Consider the following 14,539-nt stretch of genomic DNA (forward strand, 5'->3'; position numbering starts at 1 on the left):
TTTAGGGAACCTAGGTTCTTGTGGAAATCAGAAGAACGCAAACCAGTGACAAAACCAAATAGGGAAAACAAACACACAAAAAAGAGCATGAAATAAACGAAATAATACAATCAAAGATTCAACAGTAAATGAGCAACTCGAATTCAAATAAAAACTGGGAACATTAATAAAAATTGTATATAAAAACGGTCTTGAAGACATGTACGCCATCAATGCTAGAGATTGTCTGGTAAGCTGTATTTTCTGTCTTGATATTATCCTTACGATATGGATGAATGGGGTTCCAACCTCTTACGTTGTAGGTGATAGAGGGAATACAACCCAAGCTACTCTTGTAACATGAGATAAGTCTAACCTGTAAAGGACGAACTTGAATATACAGATCTTTTTTTCAAATAATAATGCCTTTTATAGTATTACATCAACTAGGATTTATTTTTCTTCATAATTTAAGACGCGAGCTTAAAACATATACAGATACGATGCTACACAAGGTCATTGCTTTGTATTAGGCCACATCAAGTTAATTTGTAGATTCTCATCCCCGCCCACCGCTCAAAAGGGCCAGTCCCATTTTTTTATTTTTTATTTTTTACGGTGGTTCAAATTTCCGGATTTCTTAGCGGGTATCCAGTCAAAAAACGAGTAACGTGGTGTATGTTTATAGAATATCTTGATATTTTTCGGCAGATCTCAGGATGGTTTTCATTGTTATTCGCGTTATAAGGGGAATTAAAGAAATAAAGCCTTGGTGTGGCACAAACATAACAGCAAGTACACATTTCCACGATTTCTTTAACAAATTCGTTAGCGGGAAGGAGATTTTACAAATCTTGGAAAAATAAAAATGATAAAATAAAATCCTCACACAAGCTGCACTTTTTTTAGTTGCCGGTGGATGAGAATCTACACATTAACTTGATGTGGTCTTATCCTTGGTATTACAAAGTAACATGCTGCCAGACTGGTCAGGCTCTCAGCGCTTCTAAATTTGAAGGTTAAATTTGCATTGATTACCATAAATATTATTTTGGTCTTAAACACGATGGTAAATCAAAATACTTTTATCGCATTTGTATGTAATTGTTTTATGCAATTCTCAAGGACTTTTGTACGTCGTGATGACTTCCGCGTCCAGCTCATTCGCTGAATTTAAACAATGAAATATCTTTAATAATCTAATCGACTCTATAGGAGTCCCCTTTCTTTTTCGTAGATGTTTTCTTTTGACGCAAAATGTAACAGTTTAATAAATCTATGCACCTTTACATATTCCATTACATCGTTTATTTTATATAATAAATATACTAAGCTTTTGTAAGTATTTGACAAATTTGTACATTTGACATCTGGTAAACGGTATTACTATAAGATTGCAATTTTGTTTTACATTGACAGTTGAACAAAGACAACAATGGACTGCAGTACCGTTGGTAAAAACCTTGACGTCATAGGACTCTTGGTTGCACTATTTGCGAAGATTTGCAAAAAAGACATACCTGATTGTGTTGAACAGTACAAATTTTTTGTCATAATCCATATCACTGGGTTTACAATTTCGCTTGCTGAATTTCTTATTGTTGCCTTAACTGAAAGAATTGATTATTTTGGAGGGCCTCATGTACTTACGTTTGCAATTGCTGCAATAATGGAACTCCATGGACTTATTAATTCTCATAGCATTATGCAATTGTTACTGCTGCAGCGATCTTTCATCATCGACGAGAGATAAAATATGTTGTGTTTCAATTCTTAAATTTATGATTTTGATGCTGGATTTGCTTATCTTAGTTTTTATCCTTATTTCATTAAGCACTGCACAACCACCATATTTCATGCAAAAAAATGGAGCATAGCGTTGATTTCATGGATTTTTCTACCATACTTTCAGCTATACTAAATATCTTAATTGTGATAAAGCCAATTGGACTGATAGCAGACGGGATTTTATTGTGTGTCACATGTCATGATTGTCAGAAGATTCATGACATACGAATAGAAAATAAAGTAATTTACTGGCGCGATGTATAAAATAGATATGAATATATAAAGACTTAGTGATTAGGCGAAAATAAACAAATATTCTAGATTCTCATCCCCTCCCGACACCATCCCCCTCCACGAACAATTTTATTTTGATTTTTTTTCCAGTTTTAGGTCAATTTCTTTCAAACTGACAGCATTTGTCACTTGAATTAATAAAATATAAAATTCGGCCGCCCGCCCCTTTTTTAAAAATATTGGATGAGAATCGAGGACATTTTTTTATGATGGCCTTATAAATGACTTTTGTGTGATTGTGTACTTTCATCAAGTTTATAGTGTAGAAGACTTTTCCACATATCTCCTTGCAGTCATATCAGAAACACTGTAAAAAGATGATGTAAATATGGATAAATGTATAGTAGTGATGCTTGCATATACATGTACGAATTCAAAGGGGGGGGGCAGAAGGCTCTATCCTTTTTAAAATGTATATATTATGCTGAATTATAAAGGGGTTTAACTACAATAACAAATATCAGGGGCGAATCCGGACATTTTGAAAAGGAGGGGCGCTCAGTCGGAGTTTCTCAAATAAAGGAGGATTCTAAGACGTTATGATAATTTACCATTTTTGATAGCTTTACACATAAAAATGACAAAATTTCCAAAAAGGAGGGATGCCAACCCCCTGCAGCCCTACCTGGATCCATCACTGAATACACAATTATATCTTAAAATTCATTCGTGGATTAAAATATTAATTCAAAATTTTATTTTGTGGATCCCCAAAATAAAACTTGGTGCCCCACGAAAAATAATGGGTAAGTTTTTATCTTGAAAAATATCATGTATTCCCGGTTTTACTTCAACCCCTTATTGTCGTTATAGCATCATACCGATTTACGACAGGTTTTTGATTGGTTACACCTTGGTATTCTTTTTTTCGCCTGTAATTTGTCATGGAATTTATACCTATTTCGGTTTGCGTTATTCGAGATCACACCAAAATTTTAAAAAATGATTTAATTTGTCACCACAATGTTGGATATATCTACACTTAGGACTGCATAGTGTAATTTCTGAGGTGCCTTACAAGTTCCGCAAAATTTGTTCGATGTATCCCCTTTATTGTAAGATCTGTTTGGTTCTAGGGTAAGGGACATAACTCATGAAATCAGTGGTATGTTTGTATTATAATCAATTTCACCAAAGCCTCTCAAGCTTTTGTTTGAAGCAGAATAAATGAATCTAAGTTAATAAGATGCTTACATACGATTGATGTAAAATGCTGAACACAAACGTTTCAATGATTTTTAAGAGTTGTGTCTACCTAGGTCTACCTCCTTAAATGTTGGTACTCACCAAAGAAGGTTATGCTGACTTCTTTTTTGTATACACAGTCCATACTAAAGTACATCTTGAAATAAGTCTTGAAATGATAACGTTTTACTGCTAATATTTCACGCTGTAAAATGCTTTGAAAATAAGCGAACTATATAAATCTTTAGATAAAGTATACAATATCCAGAAATAAATAATATTGATAATAATAAAACGTGGTTTTTAAAAAATTCACGAACGAAACAGATCTGAATACACGGCAAAAAAAGAACAACATTTGTACCCATTCATAATGAGTTAACCCGTCTTCACAAAAATATTCAAAGCAAAGTCAATAGGCATCGACAGCACAACTTTACAACATTGATCGTGGCTAGGAACGTCCACTCACGACGACGAGCCTTTTTTATTTGTCCAAATATAACGGCTCACAAGTTTTATCATGTCTTTTTCAATCAATCACAGTAGCGTTCTTCTTTTAATTACATAACTGTACGTGCTTCATACTAATATTGTATATCTCTGAAAGCGCAGAGTTATAATTTCATTGTATAATGGTTATTTTCAAAAGATCTTCATACGTTGAATAAAAATACATGTCAATGAGTACTTTACAATTATACGTCTTTGTGGTTACTCATTTATAGCAGACAACTACGTTGGCGGATTAAATGGGATGTTCACCTCCCATCCAACACATTTTTATTGAGAGATAATTTCAAAGAAAATTTGGTTTTACACAAAGTTTACCCCTAAACATTCAAATGTTGAAAAAAAATGCAAATTGTATGATTAAAATCAATTTGATCTGATTTCACCCAAAATTTACCCGAACAAATATAGAGCCTCGAAGGCTTATGTCCTCTACCAAATTTGAAATCTAGGGTCCACCCCTGCACTCAGAAGGAGAGCAATTACATGCATATTTTCAGGCACGCTTTGACAATTTGCGTTCTATTAAAGACATACAATTCATTTCTTTAGTGGTTCAGTACAAACACATGTCCCTATATGTACTGGGATCACCGGAACAAACCAATTCCCTATCTTCATCACAGACACATACATTCACATTGTCAGCATGTTCAAACTCCTGGTGTGGTTTGAAATACTTTCCCATATAGAAGCAATATTCTGCAAAATGAATTATTTTGAAATATAATTGTTATAATATCACATTAGGTGAGATTCCTACGATATTAAAGTCACTCGTAAGGCATCAAAGAGTAATCAAGACCAGTGGTCCTTTTCACAAAAAATCGTAAGTGTAAAATTAGTCGTAAGTTATGACGCCACAATACTTTGATTTACTATGACGTCATAACTTACGATTAATTTTACACTTACGATTTTTTGTTAGAAGGACAACTGACATGGAAAGCAGACAAAGGCCATAAAGTAACTAATACAATACATGCAAAGAAACAAAAGTAAATGAATAACTCGACCCCCAATAAAAACTTAGATCATGGACCATGTGCACCGGTATGGTAAGCGTCATCTGCTTTTCCAGAAACACCAGCCGAGTTGCTCATAAAAAGTCAAGTGTGGGATAGACGAAAGAGGAAAACAAAACTATGCCACGTTGAACAAACAGTTTTCACGGTACAGATGGATACACCGTAATGATCCACGAATTCAACGATAATTCTGAAGCAAAACAAATCAAGGGACTATTTATTTCCATTTTTAGAGTAAGACATGTTAAGCGTGGTTGAATAAGTGAATAAGATCACAGAAAGGAAGATAAGTTTGATAATGGCAATGGCTCATCTATAAAAATCCGCCGATTTTGCTGCTCCGTGTATAGTTATATATTTTTCTCTTGCTTTATTGTGCCAATATCAAAAACTTAATGAAAAAAGTAAATTAAAGACTTAAAAATAAACATTCACCTTTTAAGTCCTTTCATAACCTGCTTATCAAAAACTTTATTCAGAGTAAGCTTCAGCGAAGGGTAATAACATATTTACCAATCAAATAAAATCTAGGCAGTAGTTAAAGGGAACGTCCCTATAATAAATGGCAATGTCAGGATGAAAACCGAAAAGTTTAAAACCACCACTTACAAGTACATGGGCTGATATCACACGTTACATAACTGTTCAACACAAGTTTGATTTACCAGTACATGAATTGATAGTGCAGGTTACATAACTCTTTAACACAAGTTTGATTTACCAGTACATGGATTGATATAACACGTTACATAACTCTTTAACGGAGGTTTGATTTACCAGTACATGGATATCGTATAGTGTGCTTCACATGATTTAGGGTTGATATTACAAATTAATTACATACATTTACCTTTACAACGCCTACAGTTTGCTTCACCATCGGTTGATATCACACTCTCCTAGATCAACAACGTTAAACCGCAATACTAGGACTTGGGTTGAAATTTCTTGCTACATACCTTTACAACGCCTACAGTCTGCTACTCCAGAACATGGGTTAATATCACATGTTTCGTATTTACAAACATCATAGTATGTTCCAAACAGACACGATTTAGTGAAGTTTTCACTGCGATGTGGTGGCTTCTTAAATGGACATCGTTGGTCAAATTTGTAGCATTTGGAGGAGTATTGTACAACGGGCCCTAAAAGAAAATGCAGCAATTTTTAAAATACATTGAAATAATTCACATAATATTGCGCAACAATGAATTACTATGTATATGTGAACAATGCAAAAGAAAAAAATCAAATATAATGTGATTTCACAATTAATGTTTTGTGATTTTAATACGATCGAAGATGCTTATTCGCATCTTATTCAACAAAAAAACTATGTATTCTGTTAAACATCCTCGTCTGGAATGGGACTATCATAAAGACCTCAAAATTTTTTAAAAAATAATATCAAAATACAAAAATAGAACTGTTACTACGTGGGTATGTGAAAGTCCCTCCTGAAGTTTGATAATTTCAGAACATCTAACTTTCCAAAGGACAATAACGGAGTAAATAGTGTTTATTAGGTCTACGGAGGAGATTCTTACCCAATCTCCTCCGCAGACCTATTACCGCTTCCTGATTTACTATGTATTACTCCACTAGCTTACATGTTCTGCTATACAGGATGTTAAAATGGACAGGGCATGAGCACTACTCGTTACAAAGCTGTAAAAGCTGTTTCCGGTGTACTGTACTAATTTGCATAAATTTGCATAATTTGCATTTAAAATCACGGAGTGTGGCAGAGGTTTAAATCTTACCACAAGTTATCGTATTCAAAAATCGATGTCGTTGATCACCCGATATATTAAATCGTCTTTGATATTGCTCTTGTGTACGGTTTAGTCCGAGGGTTTCCCCATAATCATCACCATACCATACAAGTAGCTCAGTTCCGGGTTTTATACACTCAAATGTAACATAGTAGATTTCATAATTATACTGATACACATAGAGATTTTCCTGATCGATGTTGTTGGCCATGTTGACATATCGAATCCAGCTGGAATGAGTTTTAGGTGTGGCATCTACATAGTGGTAAAGTCGATCGCTATCTTCAGCGTAATATATCTATCATGATAGTAAGAACAAAAATGGCCTATGTTAATACATTGTATATACGCAATTTCATTATAACGATGACAAACTCGCTAGCAGTAATACGTATTTATAATTTAAGTAATTGATGTTGTAACCAATCTATGCCAATATAACAGTGGTTAAATATTGTAAAAAAATCTGTCTGTCAGGCTACCCAAAACAGGCATGGTTTGGAGAAAAGAAACAAAAGTCAGCGCTATACCACACTCTAGTATGTGAATGATTTTGAAAAATATAGTGCAAACCAGATTGAATATAGCACTTGATGTGGTTGTCGGTTTTTTTTTTTTCTTTTTTTCTGTTTTTTTTTTTTTTTTTTTTTTTTTTTTCGTGGTTTGTTTTATTCATATTTGACATCAGAATTATAAAGCCCTTTTCTTAAATTTGAACATACACTCCACAAATAATGCCAGTCCTTTTTCATAAATCCCCTCCTATAAATAATACCATCGTATGGACCAAGCCTTGTGTTGGCAGGAATAGTGGTTTCAGCGAACGCTCCTAGTCCAGCATCGGGTAGCGTAGACAACCTTACTGAAAACCCAGGTGGTGTTGTCCCTATGGCATAGTCTTCATTCCGGACTTTTGGCTGTTCATGAATAGAGAATCCTACTATTATTACGCATCCGCGTTAAATAAGGTTGTTTAGATAGAGAACTGATTGATGATCAAGATTAAAATAGTGTCAAGTGACACTTACAGGACACAAAATGAAGTATTAGCATCAATCAATTCTCGTGAAGTATTCGAGTAGAAATTTTTATTATCATTGGAAGCTGTTTCTACACTATGATATTTTTTTTTTACTTGCAAGTTCATTGTTGACTAGAAGAGCATGATAGCATACCTTCACGTTTTCAATGACGTAAAGTCCATGTTCCATAGGCAGGTCTGGATTTTCACAGTCGTTACATGCTAAAAAGAAATTCAAAACGCATGATACTTTTTAATTAATTGTGATTATTTTAATACAATCGATGTAATGTAAAAACAACAAACGGATATCTTTCTCACATCGACAAATACAAGGAACTCTGTTACATGAAGAGTGATCCTCGTGTCTTTTTGACATTACACTATATTCCCACGAGTTTGCTGGGAGAACTAAGTACGAAGAGGATTTTCTGTAGTATCATTAAATCTAAGCTGTGCATCTTAATTTATGCATTAACCAAAAATGTTGTGGTGCTAACTCAAGATGACTAATTTTACCATGAACAAGAAAATGTAAAACTGATGGCACATATAAACGTCCATAGTACCATTGATGTACCTGTACTTGGAAGTTCCAATATCAGATCGGTCAGTAATACCAAAAATACAGACTTTAACATACTGAATCAGACGTCACTTTGAAAAGTTGACAAGAAAGTTAATGTATTGTTCAGAGCATCGATGGCGTTCCATCCTCTACGTGTGTATTATTCATTTTGTTTTGCGAATGTAGACACCTGAAAAAAAGAAAAGGATTAAATAAAATTTCAATATGACGTGTTTCAAAGCTCTTTAGCATGGTAAAAAAAGTGATAAACACATGACCAACATTTCGTGCAAAGCATAGGCTGCGTCTATTCAAAAATATGAAGAAACTAGTCCTATTAGAATCGAAATAAATCATGGAAACTTCATTTTGTCATTGTTTTACCACGAGCGTATATTTATGCCGTTATTTAAGCCCTCGCCATCGCTCTTGGTAAAAAATGCGACATGTATGGCCAGGCCGTAGTTAAACTATGATACAATGGAGTTTCTGTGATTTATTTCTTACTTCGATTCCCGTCTCAGCTTGATATTATATCGTGATGTCAACCGGATCTATTTGGTCATTTCCGCTAGACTTAATCTCCTGTGCTACCAGAAAGTCTGAGTAGTTTCAATTGATCGTGAACCTACGGGGCGCCGAATGGGGCTCTTGTGGTTTGGTACTTAAAATTCAATTTTGTACAGACAAAAGTGAGTTTTGTTCAACAAAAATAAGTTCAGATTAACAAAATTTATAACATATTACAAATTGAAATGGTGTCATACAAAGTAATCTTTCAGTGGACCAAAGTTACTTTTGTCAGGCAAAATTCATTTTTATATCATAGCCTTTACTTTTGTTACCAAATTTGAATATTGGGTAACAAAATTCCTCTGTGTATGCAAATTTGGATTAATTAATACTATTTTGCATACAAAACTGAGAAATATCATGACAAAATTCAATTTATTGTTTACAAAATTGAACTGTCATAACGAAATCACTTTTGCATGAAATTTAACACAAAAAAATGAATTGTGTCAATACAAAATTGAAGTGATTATAAAACAAGTCTGTATAACATAGTTTTGTACGACAAAAATGATTTTGTTATGACAGAATTCAATTTTGTGTACACAAAATTGATTTTGATTACAAAAAAGATCAAGTCCCATTCGGTGCCCCGTGAAACCGGAAGTATAGTGCTTTCTCTGCACGATAAACAAATAACTGTCATTTTCAACCAGACTTCAAAGATAGTTCTGCATTGTCTTGAATGAAATTTACTCCATACGCAAAAATTGGGTCTACTGATAATATATTTCACATAGAATGTTTTACCTTTTTTAATTTTTGTACATTACAGTTTGTGTTTACAGAGCAGATTCACTGAGATTATTAAGTATCATGCAAGATTCAAGGATATCGTTTCGTTTGCCCGGTTTTGTTTACCATTTTCAACAAATTTTAACAATCTTCAAACAAAAATGGGTTCTGACACATAGACCTACTTTCTCCTGGAGCCCCAATATCTTTAAAATAGTAAAATTCTTACCGTGTTGAATTTCGAGGGGAGTACCACTCAGCATCTAGCAATTCCCTGATTAAAGCAACATAATGAAGAAATTTCTTGTATCCATCACCCACCAATAAACACGAAGTCTAACAAAAAGTTAGTTTGAGACATGCCAGTATCACTATATTGCCTGAAGAAGTTGGTATGTACATCCACCACACTTCGTCAAGTAAACATAGGGAGATACAACCGCTTATCTTTTAATATCATTATATGATAACGGCTTATTTTAGTTTATTTGTTGAAGAAGTTCAAATAAATGAAATACTACTGCTGATCGGACTAAGCATTAGGTTCTGTTGAACTTGATGCACCTGTCCTCTGATCTTGATAAGCAGTACCAGTAAAAGTCCTGCCATATTTCCGGTACTGTAAACCCACAGACGAAGAAATCATGTTCGACAATCATTATTATCATATTGTTTTCATTTATGAATTTGTGTGCTGTGTTTACCGTCATAGCTTTTATGAGATCGGGAAATTTACATTAAATGATGAAATGATCGGTTAGCATGGAATATTACCCATTTTCCGATTCAGACACAGGGGCTCGTTACAATTGACTATATAGGTCATATACATTATTAAGGCCCGTATATAGCCATTGCCAGTTGTTAAACCTAGTTCCTAATCTGGTTCCCTGGTCAATATCATTGAAAAACATTCGGGTCATCAAGGTTACGAAAGAGCAATCATATCAAAGGAACAAAGATTCTAGCGACAAACACCCCATTTTAGAGCATATCGCATTCGTGCCATTTCGGATGTTGAAAGAAGCAAAAATCAGTGGCTTAGAATGTTTGACGATTTGCGACTTTGATTTAATGAAGTTAAATATTACCAGTACGACAATCGATAAATGGTTCCCAATAGCTTCTATCTGGTCAACGTATTCACTTCCGGTCTGTTTGGGGAACATTCGATTAATTGATTGATTGATTGTGGTTTAACGCCTTCTGAATTTCAGGACGAGAACTTTTGACTAATCGAACAGTGCTAGCTCATACAGGTAGGGCATGCAACCATATTGTATCTCATAGCCAACTAGTCATTTCTCTATTTCTTTTATGCCCTATGTTTGACGGCAAAATAGTGACTATCAATTTTTAAGTATTTCGATGCGACTCGGCCGGGAATTGAACGCACTACCTCTCGTAGTAGAGGCAAGCATGGTGTCCCTAGACCGCTATGGAAGAATGTACATACGTATAACCTGTATGTATTGAACCAAAACATGTACGTTGAAAGTAATTTCATAACGTTTATTGAACGGAACGGAAGTGCTTTCTCTACATGATATATAAACACACCAACTTTTTTGAGACAAAAAATCCATGGATTTTTTCATGGATCTTCACAATACGAGAAATTATAATGTGTAACTCCGTCTACTGAGCCAAACTGGATATTTGTCAAACATGTTCGGCCATATTGTGACAAAGCATACATAATAAATCCATAAATTTCATTGTACAAATTTTAAACTTTGAACTTAGCTGCTTTTTGGAGCATATAAATAGTGAGTACGTTTCTTTAATTGTATTCCTGGAGAAAAGTGTGTGTTTATTGTGTTCATAACAATCGAAAGCCGAAATTAGTAAAGCAATATAATTTGTAACAAAACTCTTTTTTCAACCTCAACTTCTGTGTTACAAACTATTTCTCAACATTATGTATGTTGTTACTTCTCAAGCTTAAAAATACACATCCGCCAATCATGAAAAAAAAGTAGTTTCTTAATGAACGAATGTTGTTAGTTTTTAAAATATCTGAAAATATTTCTTACCTTCTTCATGTCTAAGATTTATGTCAGGAAATGATAATTAACATAGTTATTTCATTATATTAATGAGTAGGCTGGGCCGTGGCTTCTTTACTATAATTTTTCATAGATTTTCGTATGCATCATGTGAATAACGATTGTTTAAATATACAGTATTTAATAAAACCGAGAACTACATAATTAAGTTTACTTTTTTAATGCACATTGTCGTTAGACTTTAGAATACTGATCTTGGTTCGATTATTGTATGCTTTCTTTGTAGTCCTGTCGATATTAAAGTCTATAGTGTATACAATTTGTTTAAGTAAAGTATACCTCAGGTGGATTAAAAAGAATCCGAATAACTATATTAATCATAAAGTCAAAAGGTACTGAATGTGTATTAAATTACTATTGACCTAACAGAAGAGCGTACTCATTTAGAAAGTGCTTGCTACTCGTTTGCACTAAAAGATCTTATTTGAATCAGGAAACATTGCCAACATTGAGTCCAGGCAACATAATATCTCAGAAAAAAACTATCTACAAATCAATTCTAGACACAAAAATTAGTTAGAACTTCTATTAGTTAACTGAAATTATACACTGTCTATTCAAAAATATCTGCCTGGAAACGATGGCGTTGAAATAGTTTCCATAAATTTCATAAGGAAAAATTTGTGGAAACTCAATTGTATCTGGGAACGGAACATCTTAGGGTTTTTTGTCCAAATTTTCCGGAAAGACCCTGCTGTCTTGACAAGCCTAAAGACTGATGATCCCCTTGTTGTGTATTATATTATTAAACTGCAGCAATTTTTATTAATGTATATATCAATCAAAGCGCCGATGGCTTTGAACCTCGGAAGTCATGAGATATTTATAGGTATCTTAAAAACTTTATAAACAGCTGATGGTCATTTGCTCTTTCTGTACAATTATCCAAAAAGATTATTTTTTTACAACGGGATCAGTCCTTTCACCACTACTAGAACTATACATTCACGCAATACTAATGATTCCAAATTTCAATTTAAATTTCGTTTTCTTTTTTTCTTTTTTTTTTGTTTTTTTGTTTCGTTTCATTTCGTTTTTATTTTGTTCTTCAATGTGTAATCTTGACAACCTATTTTTAGTTGTAAACGTGGCCAATCACGTAGAATCCATATATGGATATCAAAGGCATGACTTCCAAGTAAAAACATTTAATAACACGTGCATTAAACAGTGCATGCATATGCGAATTGAATTTCTTATATCCCTGCAACAAAGTTTATGGGGTGTGTATAGGAATAGCCTTGCCCGTCATACACATTGTAAGCACAACTTCTCCTCACATGATCAAACTCAAGGTATATATTGAGGTTAGGCATCTCACAAAGCGGTGCACAGAGCAATGGGGGATAATTCATCTTACGGGTTTTACATTTCGGTAGCGGAGGTATCACTCAGTCAGCTTACATTCACAACATATCCTTTATTCTTCCACTGAATCAAGATCGTCCGCAATATCTCGTAACTGTTTTGATTACCAAAATATTTGGAAAATTGAGAAAAAGTAGGGGTTGAAGTTAACTTTTTATACTGAAAACGTCCATAATTATTTTTTTTTAGTTCGCATTTATATTTACATAATTTAAATAACCTGAATCTTAATATACTTACAACAAACATTTTGCTGTAAAAAGATATTTTCCTAACTGAAATCGATATAGTAATTGATGTTAGGTTCTAAAAATATAATAAGCGTGATTCTCAAATGTTTGTTAATTTTCAAGTAGCAGAATACAATCATTATTCCAAAATCGTTACTATTCATAGAATTTTATCAAATATATGTACCAATTCCAACTTTATTTAGATATATACTACATAGCATATGGGCTTAGCGTCTGGCACCACAGATACTGGCAGAGCAGTACAAATAATAGTTCAAGGCTACATGTTCGTTACCCCTGCTGTACCTACTGATTTGTTGGGTGTTACGTCTCTGTAGCATGTTATTTGTGAAAAGAACATAATACCTTAGTGCATCATTGAATTGAAAGTAGGCATACAAGTAGAAAGTTGTACTAATCACTTCGAGATGGACTCGTATGTATTCGTATATAGCGGTTTCATCTATGTTCGCAACATCATTTACCCACATCCACTGTTTTCAGTTTCTGCTATATAGATGACGTTTTTCCATTAAAGGATCCTAAATTCATAGATCTACCAAGAATAACTCGAGATAAAGGATATTACAGACACTGTGAAGTCAGTCCCGTACCTTGATCCTCAGCTAGAAAGCGACGGAAAGGGAAAGCTCACGACTTAACTATACGACAAATGCGATAACTTCTCGTTTTGTATCGTCAATTTTCCTTTCATCTTAAGCACATGCTTATGGAGTTTTTATATAACAAATTATGCGTTATGCAAGAGCTTACTGAAACAATGCCGACTTAATGACATGTTAGTTTTATTGACGTCATCATGAACTCGTGGATCGTTATGGTGTATCTATCTGCACCATGGACACCAATGTGTTCACCATGGCATAGTTTTCCTCAACACAAAAACGTGCCTTCTTTAGTACATGCCGAGCAATCTTTGTATTGTCTTTTGTATTCGTCATAAAATGATCACAAAATATTTTAAGACTTGCAGTCAGGTATTTAAAAAGGAAACGACATCTCTAGCAGGTTGAGCGCGTATATTTCAAAAACAACTTCCAAAAAGGCTTATGCATTGTGTATTTTGACCTGAAAACAAACTCCAATAATACCAAGTATAAATTCTGAAGCGCTGACTTGAGAATAGAATTACATGATTTTCTCAAAAATACAGATCTGAATACCAAAAGGGCTATCGTTATATGTAGACTGAAAAAGCATCGTTTTTTTTCAGTTGGTTTGGCTACACCACGAATCACCTCTACCATAGACAATGTCTGAATTTCATATAGACTAATATTTAAATGTTTATGCTCGTACTTCGACAAATTTCGTGAATTGACAACTTCATGCAGTAGCGTGGACATAGGCGATTGACGAGATAGTTAAAATTATGAATTCTAATAAAAA

The 14,539-nt window shown here is 33.9% G+C and overlaps 1 protein-coding gene across 4 annotated transcripts; it reads right to left on the reverse strand.

Moving 5' to 3' along the window:
* Positions 1-2,229: 2,229 nt before the first annotated feature.
* LOC148613934 (histone-lysine N-methyltransferase set-17-like) lies at positions 2,230-14,438 on the reverse strand. 4 transcript variants are annotated; one of them, XR_015923512.1, is made up of 9 exons: positions 9,689-13,086; positions 8,164-8,341; positions 7,738-7,805; positions 7,285-7,479; positions 6,551-6,860; positions 5,747-5,932; positions 4,297-4,461; positions 3,349-3,451; positions 2,230-2,368 (listed from the first exon to the last, which is right to left on the reverse strand). XR_015923512.1 is itself a non-coding variant. In XM_088587649.1 (8 exons), exons 2-7 carry the CDS (start codon positions 8,222-8,224, stop codon positions 4,316-4,318), a joined length of 966 nt encoding a protein of 321 aa, XP_088443775.1. In that variant the 5' UTR covers positions 8,225-8,341; positions 9,689-13,086; the 3' UTR covers positions 2,374-3,461; positions 4,297-4,315. The 4 variants fall into 4 exon arrangements, 3 of the variants coding, with proteins under 3 accessions (XP_088443775.1, XP_088443776.1, XP_088443774.1); XM_088587649.1 differs by lacking the exon at positions 2,230-2,368 and having other exon boundaries at positions 2,374-3,461; XM_088587650.1 differs by lacking the exons at positions 2,230-2,368; positions 3,349-3,451; positions 9,689-13,086 and adding an exon at positions 13,137-14,438 and having other exon boundaries at positions 3,484-4,461.
* Between the last annotated feature and the right edge of the window lie 101 nt (positions 14,439-14,539).

Source organism: Perna viridis, chromosome 6, assembly GCF_037379345.1.
Source record: "Perna viridis isolate PV_CMFRI_1.1 ecotype Kerala chromosome 6, ASM3737934v1, whole genome shotgun sequence".
NCBI lineage: Eukaryota > Metazoa > Mollusca > Bivalvia > Mytilida > Mytilidae > Perna > Perna viridis.

Bases quoted from the DNA above. Each gene is read 5' to 3' on its own strand.
- LOC148613934 (XM_088587649.1), bottom strand. From the start codon at position 8,224: ATGTTAAAGTCTGTATTTTTGGTATTACTGACCGATCTGATATTGGAA. The intron at 7,806-8,163 runs GTACATCAATGG...ATTTCTTTTTAG, and splicing joins ATTGGAACTTCCAAGTACAG to CATGTAACGACTGTGAAAAT. The intron at 6,861-7,284 runs GTATGTTCAAAT...CTATCATGATAG, and splicing joins ACTGGCATTATTTGTGGAGT to ATATATTACGCTGAAGATAG.